An 18,588-nucleotide genomic window follows, 5' to 3' on the forward strand; every position below is an offset into this window, starting at 1 on the left:
TTGTTTATAGGAATTGGATTGAGATCATCAGCTATTATGAAACTGGCGAATCATGGCCCATGACAACAATTTTTGTCAATCGTGTGACTATGACATGAAAAATGTTTATCTTCAGGCCACCTCCAGAAAGTCATCAGTCCCACCTACTAGCCTGTTCTATAGTAATGGAAAGATCAAACAAACAGGGAAATCACATGCGTGCAGCTCTTCACCTTCATTTATTTGCTATTGCTGCATGAATGCTGAATGGTCAAAATAGTTTGAGCACAGCCATGCAAACCTGTAGGATACATGGTGAGCCATTTTTGCTATGTTAATCACAGTCCCTACTTCTCCCTGAGTTGTCTGTCTTCATTCAGATAGCTACATGGAGCTCTAATAGAAGCTAGATGTATTGATATGTATTCAAAAGGCACTTACCCTACATCTCCGCGAGCCACACCCTCTTAGACTCTCAGTCCCTCTCCTCCGGTATTACTTTTTGAGCAACTTTAAGGAGCAAACATGCAAAACAAAGACTCACAGGGAAATGCTTCCTATTATTCACACAAAGGAAGAATTATTCCCACTTTTCTCCCCCAAATTCAACATACTTGAAGTCTCAGCCTGGTGTTACTGATTTCTACAGCTGTGGCAAATTCTGCTATCTTGTGATGTTTGAAGCCTAGAAAAAGGGATGGACAGCACTGTAGGGGAGCTCTGTTGCTACTCACTAACATTGATAAACCCAAGAGACATGAAAATTAGGGGTCATATATTTACTTAAGTAATCTGGAAGCATTCAGAGATGGAATTTTGTCATTGTCATGGTAGTGAACACACCTGTTCTTTTGAGGAAAGAAACTGTAAAAACAGTCCCAGCTACAAAAATGCATGGAAGATACTTGGTTAGATGGTGCATATTTAACTTCTTGCGAAGGTAGGAGGTCCCAAGATCCCATATTCTACTTACCTATTTTTGCAAGAGAGGCAAGGAGGATCCAAAGGGTAACTTCATAGGGAATTTGCACATAGTCATAGTCCACTATGAAAACATGTAGCCTTGTATCTTGTGAAGAGTCAACAGCTCCCCCATGATCAGATTCATACTGAGGCAAGAAACTCTTGCCCGGGTTGGGCTCATCCACAGTAGCAGCAGCAGAACAGCATACCAGACTCAACAGGGACACCAACCAGGTTAAAAGCTTTGCATGTGCAAGTGCGGCAGAGCCCATGTCTGGGGCCATGACTCTTTTATTACAGGTAGAGCATACAGTGGGTGCATGAAGGTATGCAACACTCACTCCTGTTGATTCGCGCTGCTCATAGACTTCTTCCTCAGGGCTGCTTCATTTGCCTATTAAAGGTCATTTTAAAAGTCCTAATGTGCCTGTCCTGTTCCTTGTATTACAGGCGGGCCTGGAGTTTGTATGAAGATACCGGTTCTGCAGGTTCCTCCGACCCAGATAAACCTTGGCCACAGCATCGCCCTGTTAAGGAATAAAAAAGCCCTTTCTAACTATGTTATTTATCCAGCTGCACTGATTTTTTTTTCCCACTGTCACTAAAAAAAAAAAAAAAAAAAAAAAAAAAAAAAAAGCTGCATTGCACACCATTCAGGCAGCCAGCACAGCATTAGTAAATAGCATCAGGTAGGAGAGACAGTGGCACCCTGAGCAGGCAGGAGAGCCTGGTCCGGACCTTCCTCTCCTGCCCTCACTCCCCGTCTGCCGCCCCAGCGCAACTGGCACCTCAGGTACCACACTTGGCACTGCTCACTGGCCCTGTCTCACCCGGTGACAAAGCCACTCGGTGTGTAAATAGACTCCGCAGGGCTCACGGCAGGGACATCTGGTGGAGGAGCGCCCAAACTACGTTCTCGTTTAGAAACGTGTTCTCTCTCTCGAATGTACGTGTGTAACTTAGCACACTGTAACAATAACCAGGGGGAGGTCTGAGTCACATCACGTGCCTAGAACTGGATCTTGAATTGTCTTGTATTTGGCATTTGTTTTCCTCTCCTCCTCCAACACGATATTCAGCGTTATGGAACATTTATTTTAAAAGGTGAGTCTCTTCTTTCCACCACAGCTACCATGTTTACTGTTAGGATAACAAAGTGAGCAAACATATTAGTGTCTGCACATAGTAGAAGTTGCTAAAGCCTGTATTACATACATTAGAAGTAAGTAAATTTAATTTACTTGCAAGTTATTCAAATTGCCTGCTGATTTGGTTGTGCTGGAAAACAGTGCAGACTACTCCAAAACAACCAGTACTGAGGACCCCACATCTGCACTGCGTGTGTTTCAGGGGGATTCCTTCAGGCCAACTGGTCCCACGGACTTAATGGCTCTTCATTGGTGGGGAATGTCTTTCACTTGACTTTCTATGGAAAGGTATCCAATGTGTACACCTGCGATGCCCTATAGTGCAAAGCAAAAGGCAACAACTGGTGACAACTGGGAGATTTGCTTCAAAACCTTATCATTATCTGAATTAAATCCCTAATGCAGCTACAACTGCAGTGTCAAAATTTTCTGTGGTACAGCCAGTGATGACGTTTGATGTTCTGTTTCTACATGAGGCACTACCTTCTGCTTCTGCCCCACAGCACCACTACCGCTCATCCCACTGAAAGCTTTGAACCCAATACAAAATTAGGTGGATGATGTCCAGCCTGCTTCCAAAAAAGTTGTTCTTTTTTCAGTATACCAGTCCTGTTAACAGCAGTATTTCTTGAAGTCTCTCTCCAGCAAAGAGTCTGGCAGATGAGCTATTCAATTAGCATTATAAACCAAGGATTTGTTAAATTGAAGGCCAAATGAAGTCAGCAGAACATCAGAGCAGTGGCTCTCCTACTCAGATTGTCATACCACTAACCATTGCATTACACTTAGCTACAGCCATATACACACAGGCTGCGAGATGCTTTGAGAGTAAGTGATATGAACCCTGGAGAGTTAGCAGCTAGAGGGCTGCAAGGGAGAGACTTCAGAGTCCCTGGAAATCTACTAGCTGTGACAACCAGGACTTTGATTTATAACTGCAACACACCCGTAATGCCAGCAGATGAGATGTTTTGCAACTGGTAGGAATGCTTTCTCCCATTGCAGAAAGGATGGAGGTGCCTGGGATCAGCCTTGACGCGGTGTTCCTTCTTTTCTCAATCCCTTCAACATACCCAGTTGTAGCAGTCTTCCACGGTACTTCCTTGGTGCTCCCACAGGAGGATGTAACTCATTTAAAGAGTTTGGATTTGTCCCACTAGATTGCACAGGAAAATTAAACTGAAAGCTTCCTCTGGAGTTCCTTTTTTTTAATATTTTTCTAGAAAACAAGTATAAAAATATTCCAGAAGAAATACAGTGCAAAGAACAAAATATTCACATGTATGCCTCAACATAACAGCAAAAGAACATAATAAATATAATAAATATAATAATAAAATAATAATTTATGAAAGATAGCTCACATTTACAGTTGTGCGCCATGCACTTAGTTTTACTGTGGGGCTGCAGCACTGTCACACTGCAGTCATCCTCACTGTTTTGGAGTGAGCTATTGCTGAGTGCAGTGACAGTCCACAGTGGTCAGCTGATGTGGAAAAGGTCCTTTACATCACTATTCCTGAACCTGCTGCCATCCCTCTGAAATTTCTGCTATTGATATACCAGGCTGAATAACCTTTGGAAAAAGCCTTTTAGGCTGCAGTTTCCCAGCACCTTAGTAGTTTTCACTGGCATGTGGTAATACACATATTTCCAGAACTTCTTGGTTGGAGCAGCAGAAATAGAAGAATTCCAGGTAATGACTGGTAAAATCCGAAGAGCTTTCTTCACTGCTGGAGGCAAAGTCTCTGGCTCTTGGAAAGCCTGGAACTTTATTAATACCAGTTTGATCTTTTTGTCTTCCAATGCACAGTTCACTGCTGCCTGCAGTTCAAAAATGCTTGGTCCGCTGACGTAGGCTGGGCTTAAAATAATTATTGCTCGTCTGCTTTGTTTAATAGCTGTAACAACTTCATCTGTGTATGCTAGAGAAGAAATGGCAATCGTTACTGCATTCTATAACGAACATTTTTATCTTATCAACAGCTAAAACCCAGAAATAAGGAAAACAAAAAATAGGGATGCTGAGCAGTCACATAACCCCTAGAAACGTGCTCGCTATCAGAGGGTACCATGGCTGTTCTTACATAGCCCAGAGTACACAACTTGCTGCTCAGGAGGTGGAGGTCACAGCTGAGACCTCAACACACTTTGTTGCTACTCATACAGGGTCTCAAGGGACACTTTGAGTTGTCTTTGTCTCTCCTAGGGACAGGTACTGAGGCCTTTCTAATTGCTGCAGGTAGCACTGACTGAAGTTGCTCAGAAAGCAACCACTGAAATATTTGGGGTCTTCTTTTCAGAGAATGGAGTCTGCTTGCAAAGAAATTCTTGGACAAGAAGCTTTGTCTCAGCCTAGCAGCTCCCAGCCACCACACTCAAATGTATGTATGCTTCAGGTACAGGGGACAGATATAACGATCAAAACACGATGAGATTTGAGCAGAAGCTCCAGTACCAAAATATACCATTTGCTGATCTGGTGCATAAGGTTTTTTGGAAAGTGAAAACCAATTTTATAAGGAACTGAATATTTTCTACCATTCACAGGGATCTTACCTCCTCCTGGAAGGATATCTCTTTCAAGAATGCATAACTTATATCCGTATTTTTTTTCCAGCATATCTGGAAGAAGCTCCAAGGCAAATTTTTCCTCACTAATTAGAGCAGAGTCACTTTCAGAAGAGTCTAGTTTTGCATAGGACACAAATGCATCAAATTCTTTGCCATCTAAAATAAATAACACCGTATACATTAACAAGTCTGTCTGAAGGATTCAGCTGTTTGCTTAATGCTCAGTTTTCATTTATATCTATTTAAGTAGGCACAACACAAATCTAAAATTATCACTTGATCATGAAGTACAGCCATCCAGCTACCCAAAGCCAACCTTTAGTCCTCACTTTCTTGCAAATTTTCTAAACATAGACTACTAAAGCAAATGAGGAAGCTACAGATTACTGGTGCAAGGAAGGTTAAATCAGGCATTTATCTGCATTTTCACAAACACAGTCCACTTTTCACCAGTGGGAGATCTGGCCTCTTTCAGGCAAAATCCATGTTGCAGGGAATGGTTCCCAATCTTTTCTCTGTTTGCCCAAACACGGATTCCAAAAATACTCATTAATGCACAACCTTTTTGAAAAAAATAGTGAATTTCAAAGGAACAACTATCTTAAATATTAGCTGCTTGCGAAAGATGCGCTATTTTCATACAGTATGTTTCTATCAGAGACTGGTGCAAGTAGCAAAGCCTAAGTCTGATCCAAGTATCAGCTCAGACATCAAGTACTGACCAGTTCCTGAACTTTGTTGCAGTCTCATTAAAAGAATATGTTTGTGAAGTGCAGATGAAAAATATATGAAGAACTTGTCTCAGCTTTGAAACACCCTGGTACCAATGACCCAGGTTAGGCCCATTCTTAACTACAAGGCAAAAGCAAATCTTATCTATTTGCTGAATAAAATTGGAGCTAACTTGAGGGAGGAGGGAAGAAAACAAAAAGCATTTCTGGTGAAAGCAAAAAGCACAGTGAGCTCAGTCCAGTTCCTCATATGTTGTTGCCTGATGACATTTAAGGTGTCCTAAGGTTGATGAGACTGTCCAATTTGAGGTGCAAACTATTGGAGACTGAAATCTTTTGGAATGACAGGACATCATCGGGCAGCTCAAATGACATCAGACCCTATGTTCAATCAGCTGAGTTGTATCATGTGTCAATACAGTTAACAGAAACAAGAAAGAAAGAAAGAAGCTGTTTAGCGCAGGATGCTACTGCAGGGTGCTGCTACAGGGTGAGCTGAGAAGCTCTCTGGATTTTACCATATACCACTCCTTCACTGCATGGGAACTGAGATACCTGCCTCCAGCACAGACATCTAAGTAATGGTGTTGAGTATCATCACCCCATGCCTCAGTGTCAAGCTCCTGATTTCTATCCCTAGATGTAAGATTAGGATCACAAACCTGAGCTAGAGCCATCAAGTTCCCACAGGATCTGGAAGATCCCATACGGATTCCAAGGAGCAAAGGAAACACAGAGAAAACTAACAACATGCATGAGCTGGGCACATAGCAGAAAGTATATAATCTAAACAAAACATAGGTGTGCAGATTAGCACTGGAGGCCAAGGATGTGATTAGACAACACACATTGCATCTCCGCTCCTCCCCTCTCCTCCTGGCTACACGCTCCCACCACTTCCTTCCACTCGTGCTGAAGCTCTGGTGGTAACAGAGGAAGTAGATTCAATTTGCTAGCTAGTCACTGTCTTTTACCGAGTGGTTTTTCTGCTGGGTTGAGATGATTTAGGCCCACAAGGGTGAACCACCACCAGCAGGCACGCAGGACTAATATGGGAATTGAAGGTGGGGCAGGGGTTCACTGGACTGGTTTAGCTGAACTCCAATTCAGCTACACCCTGAATTGAAGCGCCTTTGAAAACAGTTTTTAAATGACAATAAATTTCACTGCAAGCCACATATTCCTCATTTCACCCATAGAGGTCATTGCAATCTTATTAGACAATGACCATTAATACATACACCACCATTTTCCTTTATAATACTACTATTACAATAGCAAGTTAAAAACAAGTATACAGTAAGCACCACTAGGACCTTTTTTTTTCCCCCAGGATTATACAGAAGAACAGTTATAACCTAAGGAACATTTGCACAGACATTTAAGATGCCCAAAGGGTAGAAAATGAAGAATACCCAGCTTAAGAAAAGTGACTGCATATGTGATCTATAAATGTTAGTATCACTGCTTCTACGTTGCTTCTTTCTCCTTGGGGAAAAAGGCAAGATTTTTAAGAGATGTATCTGAATTGGCTAAGGAGGAAGCCCAAGGGTTAAAGAGGCATGAGAAAAAAGCTGACCTTACTACTGTCTTCAACTACCAACGGTAGGATACAGAGATGATGGAGACAGACTCTTCTTTGAGGTGCACAGTAACAGACGAGGCAACAGATACAAGTTGCAACAAGGGAAATTCTCATGAGATGTTAGTGAAAAAGTTTGCACTGTGAGACTGCGTCAAACACTGCAGCATGTTCTGCAGGGAGGATGTGGATTCTCTGTCCACAAGGTCCTGAGCAACGTGGCCCGGGTTGGCTCTGCTTTGAGCAGCATGTGGGATCAGACGACCCCCAGGGGTCCCTTCCAACCTTGTGAGATTTTGCGGTTCTCTGATTCTGTGCTAAAAGGGATGGGAGGGAAGAAATGATGGAAAGGAAGAAATGGCAAAATTAAGTCATAACTACTGCTTTTCTGCTCTATGAGCAAGCCCTTTCAGACCTCAGGTGACTTGATATGCATCCACATGAAGTGAGAAGGACATAATCCTGTGGAAGAGAACACATTTTATGGCAAATGACCTTAGGCAGAGAACTATCTGGGTAGGCACAGCTGGTCTGCATACTCCATGCCTGCATGCTGCAAATGGTGCTGTGTGCATGCAGTACATGAGAGTCAGGGAGCAGGACAGAGGCTGTGACGGTGGAACACAACGGTGTCTTCAGCCTCAGTGCAAAAATCTTGGCAGGTCTGTCTCTGTCCTACTGACATCAGGGTGAGCTCTGAGGGAAATTCCCAGAGGTTCTTAAGTCAATTTGTTACCAAATAGAGGGGAAATTTTGAGTGATTTCCCAAATCGCTTTTGCCAGCTGTCTTAGGGCTCACAAAAATACTTTCCAAAAGGGCAGTTGTCTCATTGCATATGTATTTATAGACATCTAAATACAGTTATTTCACACTCTTGTATAATCTACATATATGCATACAAACACAAAAGCAGAACAGACACCTGCATCTCAAGTTGCATCAAGATTCAAGAATTTTTAGAAGAATTTCCTAGGGCACATACTATCAGATTTCTTTCAAGCCAATAAGAGAATGGTATGTTAAGTTCTTTGAAGTAGGCACAGTCATTTCTGATACATTTTTACACTGCCTACTGTGTCAGAAGCCCATTTAAGTTGAGATGATGGGACAATGCTGCTATGGAGATTTGAAATATCAAAAGCTGATGACTCTGGAGTAAATGTCAAGATGGTCAACATAATTTTTAGACAGGAAATATGAATATGTCTCAAAAATAAACTTCTCTGTTGGTGCCCTAGATCATCTTATTTCTCTCTTTTGTTTATTCTTCTGAGAAATTATTTGGCTTCAAGTGAAAAATACAATAGACTCTGGAATCCTTCCCTTAGTTCTGCAACGACATTTGATTCTTGTCCACAGGCTTCGTTGAAAGCTTTGGAAGAATGAGGTTAAAGTGTTGGAAATGTTCTATTATCCCCTGCAACAGGACTGCCAGAGTTCAACTTCCTACTCTGATCTTCCACGGGTAAATTAGGGATCTTGTAAAAGGCTAACCGTGATATTTCAGTTGGTGTTAGATATTTCCTCCACACTGCCTGGCTTTTTTTCATCTGAATCCACTGGGCACCTTGCTAGCTTTAACAACCTCTGTATCAGCTCAAAGAGAATAGGGTCATTAAGAGAATTTAACTAAACGATTAATCACACTGGATTAACCCACACAGCAAAAGGCAGTAGAAAAACCGGAGAACATCAATATTACACAATGTTTCTTACCTCCTGTAGTTTCGTTGTGGACCAGATAACTTCGGTACATCAGCACTATTTCAATCCAGTGCTGGTAAATAAGGGCAGTGCACAAGAGGAATGCAAATAGAGTAGAAATGGCGCTGCATAGTACATATAAGAGAAACACTGTAGAAAGAAAAGGGTCTATCATAACTCAGGCTTTCCAAAATTATGTTGACACTCTAGATGAAAAACTCAGTCCAGAAATGGGGGCAAACCATCTCACAATCTTCATTCTTGCCCTGCCGGCAAACTTTAGGGAAGTCAGTAATTCGTTTAGCTGCAAGCCTTAACATAGAGTTTCAGTTCACCATCAGGGAGCTTTTTGAACGGCATCCGCTTGATGGTATGAAAAGCCAATCTGTGATGGAAGGCACAGAGTAAATGGTCTGTGGTGCCACTCAGCAGGGCTGAGAGCAGTCGTTACTTGAGATGGAAAAGTCACATCAGAACACACACAGCTGCAGACAGTGCCCTGATGGAGACTTCCTGTGCCACTCCCGTGATGAATCTCCACTGTGAACTAGGGTTCAATGGTTTAATTTCCACACTGATTCTGGTTTTGGCCTTTGTTTGAAAGGCTGACACATTCATATCAGTTATGGTAACTTCTCAGAAACGTGCATACTAAAGACTAAGGAAACAGAAATATCCTATGAAAATCAAGGAATATTATTTCTTTCAGCAGCCACTTTGTTTCAGTTTAGTAGATTTCCTATTAATATTCAGAGATGCTATTCTCCTCTTCTTCCTCACGGTTACTTTCCAGCTTCCACTTGACCCACCTGCCTGCAGTAAGTCCCCAGATACCCCTGTCCTGAGCAGTCCTCAGAACAACATGCCTTTCTAGACATATGACAAAACAAACTTTTCCCATTCAGTTTCAAGAAACTTCTACAGCTGGCTAAAAAGTCAGTGTCAATGGGAATTGAATTTGTAGCAGTGAGTAAATCAAAATCTGTCTTCAAGGGAAGATAGTTTTACCTCTCTGCTTTCTCTTCAGCTGGATTACACCAGTGGCATTCCCCACCGAATTCTCAGCAAAGCACGTGAAGTTGCTTCTGAGGTCCCTTTCAGTAACTTCTTTCAGTTTTGCAACATGAAGAAGTGTGTGCCCCTTTAAACCTTCTGGATAAACACTAAAGAGAAAAAATATGTATTTGCATGATATCTTTGCTGTTTATTCATACAATCCCCAAATGTCTTAAATACAAATTAAGAGGAACGTGCAACTTCTTAAAGTTCAGCTTGAACTTCTAACAGCAATGCCATATTCTGGTTTGGAACTTCTCTCTGGTTTTTACATTGTAAGAAAATACTAACATCAAAGGTCTGCAGACTGAACGGTTTATTCTTAATTTGTCAACTCAGTGAAATACTTAAAACACTTGCCTAGATTTAAATATATAGCCCTCCTTGACTTCTATAAGATTATTTGTGTTTTTCTAAGATGTAAAAAATTCCACTAGAGGAAAGGCAGAGAAATGGAACTTCAAAAAGGAGAACCAAGAGAGAACTAGCTGGGCAAAAAGGCTGAACAGCACAGCCTCTTGCTCAGGGCTAACAAGAACAAGAACAGGATAGGCAGAGCGAGACAGATGTAAGAGACAGAAGTATAGGAAATAAAGAGATAACAGAGGAAAATCTCTGGGGGTGAGTGAGGGTTGTGGGCAACAGATCTGTGTCTGTAACTGCTCTAGAGTACCCAGGGTTTCTGAGTTTCAGCATTTCTCTTTGAAAGGTCCTGCCCTTGGGTCACAGCAGCCCCACGCAGCGCTACAGGCTTGGGGAAGGGGGGCTGGGAAGTGCCTGGTGGGAAAGGGCCTGGGGGTGCTGGTCAGCAGCCGGCTGGACATGAGCCAGCAGTGTGCCCAGGTGGCCAACAAGGCCAACAGCGTCCTGGCTTGTATCTGAAATGGTGTGGCCAGCAGGGCTAGGGCAGTGATCGTCCCCCTGTACTCGGCACTGCTGAGGCCACGTCTCAAATCCTGGGTTCAGGTTTGGGCCCCTCACTGCAAGGGGGACGTGGAGGTGCTGGAGCGTGTCCAGGGAAGGGCAACGGAGCTGGTGAAGGGTCTGGAGCACAAGTCCGATGAGGAGCAGCTGAGGGAACTGGGGGTGTTTAGCCTGGAGCAAAGGAGGCTCAGGGGGACCTTATCGCTCCCTACAGCTGCCTGAGAGGAGGCTGTGGGCAGGTGGGGGTCGGTCTCTTCTCCCAGGTAACAAGTGACAGGACAAGAGGAAACAGCCTCAGGTTGCTCCAGGGGAGGTTTAGAATGGATGTTAGGAAAAATTTCTTCACTGAGAGGGTGGTCAAGCATTGGAACAAGCTGTCCAGGGAGATACTGGAATCATCATCCCGGGAGGTTTTTAAAAAAATGCATAGTGTGGTGCTTCGAGGCGTGGTTAGTGGTGGGCTTGGCAGTGCTGGGTCAACAGTTGGACTTTATGATCTTAAAGGTCTTTTCCAACCTGAACAGTTCTATGATTGATTCCCTGATTCTATGAAGGTTGTGTAAGTACAGGTGTCTGTAGGTGGTCCTGAAGTCACCTTATATCATGTCACCGCAAAATGACAGTCTACTGTGGCCCTACCTCTGCTAACTGAAGACACACAGGCATGAGCATGGGCAAGGATTCAATCTGTATTGAAAGTCTGTTTGGAATGTTTTATTCATTAGAGTTTTTAAAAATAAACAGAAACTGTATGCATGCAAAAAGCTAAAAACTTGGTAAGAACATTACAAAGCTAAACATTCAAAAGTTAGAAAAATACAAGGAAAATCTGATTTCCAGTCTACCTCATGTGAGAGAGCAAGGGCGTATGTGAGAAAGAGGGAGATATCATTATTTGGGGTTTTTTCCCATATGACTCTTAAGAACTTGATTTTAGCAGTGACAGCAAGGCTTTTGCTTCCCACAGTGTACAGAAAAGTTTTCCGATAAAAACTGCATAGTGAAAGATGCACTTGCCTGTGTTTCCTCCACTATGTTTCTTGCCCAAGTTGGACACCATGTGAGTGAAACAGGGAAGTACAGGAAGGAAAGAGAAGCGTGGTGACTATATGGGTTGTCCCCAAGTCACAGGAAGCCTTTCCCCCATACATTGCTTCTCTCCAGAGTCTGATTAATTCTTGACAGGGAAGATTCCTGAAATCCAGTGTCCTGAAATTCAGCACTGCAAGACCTCAGACTGACTCAAACTCACCGCAGGGTCTGAGGCACCCAAACTCCTTTCAATGTCCACAGTACTGTCTTACTGATCTGGTTTATTCCCCCGCTCAGAGACAACTTTCAAGATAGATTATATGAGTTGCTAGCAAGGCACAACAGGAGGAACACTTGAAAACAGCTGATGCAGACACAGGCAAGACGAGCACCATTCATGTTGAAGCTGTCCATGAGCTAAAGTTTTAGGAAAAAGAGTTAAGACTGTGCAGAAAGTTTGAGTTCCTGACTTTATGGCCACCAATATGTGTTTCTGTATGTGGAGTGTGTATCTGTCACATGTTTATGGACACACACATTAATATGTCGAAGAATAGAGCCTTCTGAATTTCTTTCAGTAAAATATATTCAGTAAAATTGTTGTAGAACAATTTTTACAGCTGCTGATTGTAGTAGTAATCAGACTACTGGGTTTTTTCTTACCTTGTTTCCTGAATCAATTTCTCATTTATATTTTCTTTGTTGTTTCTTCTCCATGTTACTTTCATTGGAGAAAATCTTTCAAATCCAAACTGTACATGGCATTTCAGTTCAAGTGGCTTTCCTGGAACAAATTAGCACCAGAAAACCATGCATGGACATCACCAGAATATTTTTCTTATAAATAGCCTGGGATCTGTATAACACATGATCCTTCCTTTAATATCCACAAAGATCTATATCAAGGAAATATATACATTTTATGTAAAATTCTCAAACTCAGAGAGCAAAGCCATTTTGCTTCATCAAGACCTACCATTACCTATCAATACCTCATTTAAACATTTTCTTTTGCTTTCAGATGAGGAATTGAAACTTACCAAGCTCTGCTTCAAGGATCACCACACCATTGGGATACAAGAAGTTTGGTGGATGGGTAGTGGTTTTTGCTGCAATGAACAGGAACGCTGTTAATAACTAAAATATTATCATCAGTGCAGAAGACCAGAGAAAATATCCTGCAGAATTTTCTAATTCAAATGTTAGGTGGAGATTAGACACCCAAGTCTGAAAGGATGATTTATGGTTGAGGTGTCTGAGAATGCGCAGGTAAGGAATTTTGTCCACAAAACTTACATGGCTACTTACAGACCTGTTATCTCAGTTACTCAGAGGCATTGCCACCTTATTAAGCTGAGGAGCTCAGGATCTAGCCTGCACTTAAGTTTATTTAGGATTCAGAAATTGGCTCCTCTGCATTGCAAAACCCCCTGAAGGATGCAGTCCACATACCAATTCCCTGTCAAGCCCCATTCCATGCCCAATTAGCACACATAGAGCACAGACACCTTGTTCACAGGTACCCGCATTAAAATAACCATGTTTTTTTCATTACAAGAGCTGCCAAAGGACACAAGTAATGACACCCACGGTTCATACCATCTACTAAGCAATTACTCAGCCTCCAGAAAAACAGCCTGAAGGGGCTAAAACCACGGCTCTGATATTCTAGGAAAGTCCCGTTCTGCAGGAAACCATGCTATATTACACTACTTTTTTTTTTTTTTTTAAAAACCAAGCCACAGCACAGAAGTGTATGCAAGATTCAGAGGGAGTATATATATCTGGCACCTTTCAAGTGTTTTTCTGACTGTACTGTGAAGTGAGGGAAAAAAAACAGAGAAGCTCAGTGTGTTAGCTCAGGGTCACCCAGATCACAATAAAAGTGGAGCTAGATCATGCCTTCTTGGAAAATATTGTGGGAATATAGCCAGAGAGAAGAGTGAAAGAGCACCAGACATTGTAACCCAGCACATAGAAGTCTCAAAAGTTGGTGAGACATGGTGGTGAGACGTGGTTTGCAGGCCGTGTCTTGATGGGGTGCATCTATCTTTCCCATGACTTCTTAGTACCAAATGCATCAAACATCTGCAAAAAAGGGACCAGCTATTCCAGTGGAGAGCTGTCCTCATTAGACTGCAGAGCCAGGTTGCTTCACCTGACACCTTTCTTTCACTCCCAAAACCTTGTTCTCCCTTCCAGAGTGGCCCACTTTCCACCAGGACGCTGAGAATAGGTCCTGTGCTGTTGTCATACAGAAACAGCTGTACTTGAGCCCAACCATTTCAGGATCTAGACTAGATGTAGCTATGCTTTCCTCTGGAACCTGTGTTTGACCAATGTGACTGGAGTGTCTGATGAGAGCATTTTACCACACTCTGGAGAAGAGCATAACCACATCTCTCTTTTAGCAAACTAAACAGTCTCCCTCGTTCCTGATCCTGAGTTGCTAGCATGCTCCCTTGCACAGTGTTGATGTCCAACAGCACTCTGCCAGGCAATATCTGGGCTTCGCCTGAAGGGCAGCGCAGGACAGGAAACGTTATGGAACAGGTCACCATGATTTGAAGGAGAACATAAAACCATGCCATATCACTATGCCAGAGTTCTGGACAGTTTTATTTAGTAATCCAGTCAAAGCCTAAAAGAACAGGTCATACAGGCAGTGATGATTCTCCCCAGACAGCACATGCAACAACAAATGGCTTGTTTGTTAGTTGGATTGCTCCCAGGTCTCCTGTTTCCCCTGCTGTTAAAAAGTTATGTGGAAGATGGGCAGTGATCCCACTGACATCACCTTCGTCATCATTGTCAAGTGAAAAAAATGAAGGTCTCATCCATGCCACAAGGAATGATATTTTTATCTAACTCCTACCTTCCCACAAGCCTCTACATCAGGGACAGAAGTGGGATTGAGATACACTGCTTTTGTACACAGTTCCCATGCAGGATTAGCACTCCTTCCCCCTAGTATGTGAGCATCTTCCTAACACTCCCCATAGAGCACCTGGATAAGATTGACATCTGTTGGAGCGTCATGAATTCCACTCCCAGATCACAAGATCTAAACCCTTTTGTAGATTTGACCCCCACTGTTAGGAACTACAATAAATCAATGGTGGAATTAGATCTTGAAAATGGTGGCATTGTATACTACATGTTATTACTGAACATTGAAGATTCTAGGCGATGTCTCAAGATGTCCTCAGAACACTTGGAAGAGGATTTTAACTACCATATAACTAATTCAGTGTATGGGTTTTTCAGAACAAAAGCCTGAACAAGAGACATAAATTTGTTAGGAAAGAACAAAGAAAACACACTTTACTTCAGGTATTTTGTTCTGTGTTATTATCTTACTCACCAATGACTTCTACTGTCACTGTCGTTCTCAGTGTCCACTTGATATTGTTGTCATATAGGGTGTAATCACACACATATGTTCCAGCATCGATCTCATAGGTTGGATTCAAGTAGATTTCATTATGCTTAAGCTTTAGGCTTTGTCTGCTTTTCTTACGTGTTATCTGATGACCATCCTAATGCAAAGAAAAGAATATACAGGAATTAGAAGTCCTGCTGTTGCTGTTATTAAACTATTTGGACAAGACTAACATGGCAGTAGGGCTAAATCAAACTCTTTCCACTGAAGCCCAAAGAAGGATTTCTTAGGAGTCTGAGGACATTTATCAGTTAAATAAAAATTAAATTAAAATTTAAAATTGTGGTCTATAATATGCACATACTATTATATCTTTAAAAAAATAATTTAAAATCTGTGGTGAGAGAAATGTGAAATCATGAACCTAATCTATATTAGACTCCTATTACTAAAAAGCAACAAAAAGCATGACTTTTTTGATGGACTGGGTATTTTTTATTTCATAAATAAATTATTTTGAAAACATTTTCATGTTCTTTTATGAGAAGTAAATCATGGTCTTGAATCATCTGAGACTGATAACACTGTCACTACTTTTAAAAGAATGAAAGTAAAATATTTTTTGAAAAGCACCACTATTTTTCAGCTTAGTGTATTCATATTATCTAAAACCATTAAGAATTTTCCTTAAATCAAATTCCTGAAAAAGATCCACTAATGCAAAATGGAAAAAATCTCCTTAAATTCAGTGGGCTTCAGATCAAGATATAGATAAAGATGTACCTCATTTAAAGTTTGCAAGTAAATTAAGAGTAAATTTTACTAGATCATAATTCTACTTGATAGAATAAATAATGTAAATAATACCAGTAGTAAAATGCACAGTTGAAATTTCAGACATTTTCATTTGCTCATTTATACAGGTTTAGATGGTATGTTAACACTCTTTACAAACACAATAGGAATAAATCTCAGCTTGCAAATATTTTAGTCATTGTTTAGAAAAACAGTAAGTCAATAATGTTTCAGTGGAGTAGTGTTCCATTAAAAATGGGAGTCTCAGACAGAACGATTTAAAACATTAAATAATTTTAAAAACCCTACTTTTTCTTTAGTATATTTGATATTTTCAGCACTTAAAATGTCCAAACAAAACTTAAAATTTTAAATTTCAATCATATTTCAGTTTTGTAAAGAATCTAATTTCTTTCATTTCATTTGATTAATTACTTCAATTTCTTAGCTGAAGAGAAAGCATTTCTAGTCTTCTATTTCATGAAATAATATTTTGGATGTGGCAAATTTCTTTGGCACAAACCTGATATATAGCAATTTGAGATTCTGGTTTTGGGTTGAATTTCTCACGGTGCATTGTCTGCCAAAGAGCTCAAGAACCTATGGCTTGTGAGCATTAACTAGTCCTAAAACTATACCTCCACTGAGTTTTTTTGAATGCTCAAGAGAGTGACTCTTACCTTGTACCATTTTACATCTGGCTTTTTTATATGGCTGTAGCATTTTGTCCCAGGACAAGTAATTGAATTCCCGTTGCCAGCAAGAAGATACAGCACATTTGTGTCATAGCCTGAACATTTGGCTGCCGCCTTTGTTTGTACTTCCAAAACAATTTTGAGACATGAGATTTTTTCCCTGAGTGATGCAGGAAAAAAAAAAAGTTTAACATTTAATACACAAAACTAAAAACAATTTGTTCTTGTCTAGAAAAATAAGCCTTTTGCTCCATTACGTACCGTATCAGACAGATGTACACCCCTGAATCACTGTCCCTTACTGGTTTAAACCAAAGTGCATCACCTTGGAGAGCAGGTTTAGAACTTTCCTTGATAGCCTTCAGTGGCTCTTTATCCTTCTGATGCCAGAACCATTTCACTTTATGTTCTTTTAGAAGAGAGTTGTTATAAATGTGAGTAGCATCTCTACCTGGTAAAGTGCACTGTAAAACAAACTCCTCACCACTAATTGCACGATACTGTATTTGAGGTTCAGCGTGGGAACATCCTAAAAAGCAGAACAATAAGATATCAGTGCCACCTGAAAGTCATCATGTTTAAAAAAACACAAACAAAACAAAACTAAGGATACTACAAAAATATAACTTTGCCTTTCTTTGTGTTAAATAGTTTTTTTATGTGACTGGATGCTGGGCTAATAGAGAGTTATTTCCTTAAACATGGAATATGCCAGTGTTTTCAAAAGTTTATTCAAAGTTTTCCAAAGGTTGCCAGGCCTTTTTCAAAAGCCTAATGTGAAAGTAGCTGAGGATTTTTAGTGAACTGATGATTTTCACATGGGTGCTAACCTGTTAAAACTCATCCGTAGAAAAGTAGATGCAGCTTTTCTAGCTCTCCTCATGTTAATGGAGAAGGGACAGATACAAACCTGAAGCAGCAGAGCCTGCCCACCACACTCCCTATTTAGGGGAAGATTTACAAGTATTATTGTTTTTCTTCTTTCAAAACTTTTCCCTCTTATGTTTCGGTTACTGTTACTGAAGTTTTTATTTATTTTATTACTATTATTTTGAAAGCTGTGCTCATCCATCATAACCCTGAATTCTCTAAAAGCTGACTGACCTTGCTGCATAACCTGTCCTGCCAGTCAGGATGTGGTAACCCTGGAAAGTATGGCAGGGTTTCACTTCAGCAGGCAGGAGGGCATGAAACCTTTGGTTCCTTGCCTGCCCACCTGGGAGACTCGCAAGTTTCAGTTTATCTCTGCAAACTGAATCAGATCAAGCTCCTCTGGACACATTGTGTGGGTGGAGACTTTGATATATTTGGTCTTGCCATGCCTTTCTCTTCCTTCTTCTCCCCAATTCATTTGTTCCATTTGGTTCTCAGGAACTCTCCCTTGTGTTTTCCCTTTTTTTTTTTTTCATTAGGGAATGGAATGTTTAATCATATTGAGGGTAAATTGCATTATCAATACTTTAAAAGCTTGCAGAAAGGCTAGAAACAGCTGTTTGCCTGACACAAACACAAACAGGTTCAGGAAAAACTCATGAAGGCATGGCAAAATGCAGATCCATTTTTCTCAGCTATCAGAAAGCACCATGAACACCAAACCTCACCTAAGCAGACACTTACCCAGCAAGTTAATCTCGCTAACTTCTGCCCCACTGACAAATAATGCTAGGATCCAGCACAAAGTGAGTATGATTTTCTTTATCAATTTTGGTTGGTGTTCTGAAACATTTTCTTTAAGAATCATCTTGCTTTCTGTAAAAGAGGAAAAAAGATATTTTTTTTAAATTAATATTCTAGTAAGATAGGTAGCCAATTATATACTTTATTACACAGCTTTAGGAAATTTAGCAAACAGTATTTTTTATATATCGTGCTTTTTAAAAATGGGGGTTGTAGTGCCCTTCCTGCTCCTACTTTTTCACACAAATGCAGGATAGAAGATATTCAAATATATGCAACAGTCTCTTTAAATACATCTTGCATAGAGCTGCTTACAAATGGATTTCCAGGTTATACTTACAGCAA

The 18,588-nt window shown here is 40.9% G+C and overlaps 2 protein-coding genes across 6 annotated transcripts in view; both read right to left on the reverse strand.

The window, feature by feature from the left end:
• Nucleotides 1–3,023, reverse strand: part of SLC9A4 (solute carrier family 9 member A4) — a 45,208-nt gene extending 42,185 nt beyond the window's left edge. The window contains exons 1-2 of one of the 2 annotated variants that reach the window (XM_056327854.1): nt 1,773–3,023; nt 953–1,469 (exon numbers count right to left, since the gene is read on the reverse strand). In XM_056327854.1, coding sequence (XP_056183829.1) covers nt 953–1,226 — 274 coding nt within the window. In that variant the 5' untranslated portion in view covers nt 1,227–1,469; nt 1,773–3,023. Of the gene's footprint in view, nt 1–952; nt 1,494–1,772 lie in introns of those variants that run through there. The other variant, XM_056327855.1, reaches the window with a different exon arrangement.
• Nucleotides 3,024–3,367: 344 nt separating this feature from the next.
• Nucleotides 3,368–18,588, reverse strand: part of IL18R1 (interleukin 18 receptor 1) — a 52,915-nt gene continuing 37,694 nt past the window's right edge. For 3 of the 4 annotated variants that reach the window (XM_056327851.1, XM_056327850.1, XM_056327848.1), the window contains 10 exons: nt 18,184–18,315; nt 16,828–17,095; nt 16,552–16,726; nt 15,059–15,233; nt 12,735–12,803; nt 12,358–12,478; nt 9,691–9,845; nt 8,695–8,832; nt 4,650–4,820; nt 3,368–4,015 (listed from right to left, as the gene is read on the reverse strand). In XM_056327851.1, coding sequence (XP_056183826.1) covers nt 3,642–4,015; nt 4,650–4,820; nt 8,695–8,832; nt 9,691–9,845; nt 12,358–12,478; nt 12,735–12,803; nt 15,059–15,233; nt 16,552–16,726; nt 16,828–17,095; nt 18,184–18,315 — 1,778 coding nt within the window. In that variant the 3' untranslated portion in view covers nt 3,368–3,641. Of the gene's footprint in view, nt 4,016–4,649; nt 4,821–8,694; nt 8,833–9,690; nt 9,846–10,993; nt 12,112–12,357; nt 12,479–12,734; nt 12,804–15,058; nt 15,234–16,551; nt 16,727–16,827; nt 17,096–18,183; nt 18,316–18,588 lie in introns of those variants that run through there. The other variant, XM_056327852.1, reaches the window with a different exon arrangement.

This window comes from Falco biarmicus, chromosome 2 (assembly GCF_023638135.1).
Source record: "Falco biarmicus isolate bFalBia1 chromosome 2, bFalBia1.pri, whole genome shotgun sequence".
NCBI classification, from domain to species: domain Eukaryota; kingdom Metazoa; phylum Chordata; class Aves; order Falconiformes; family Falconidae; genus Falco; species Falco biarmicus.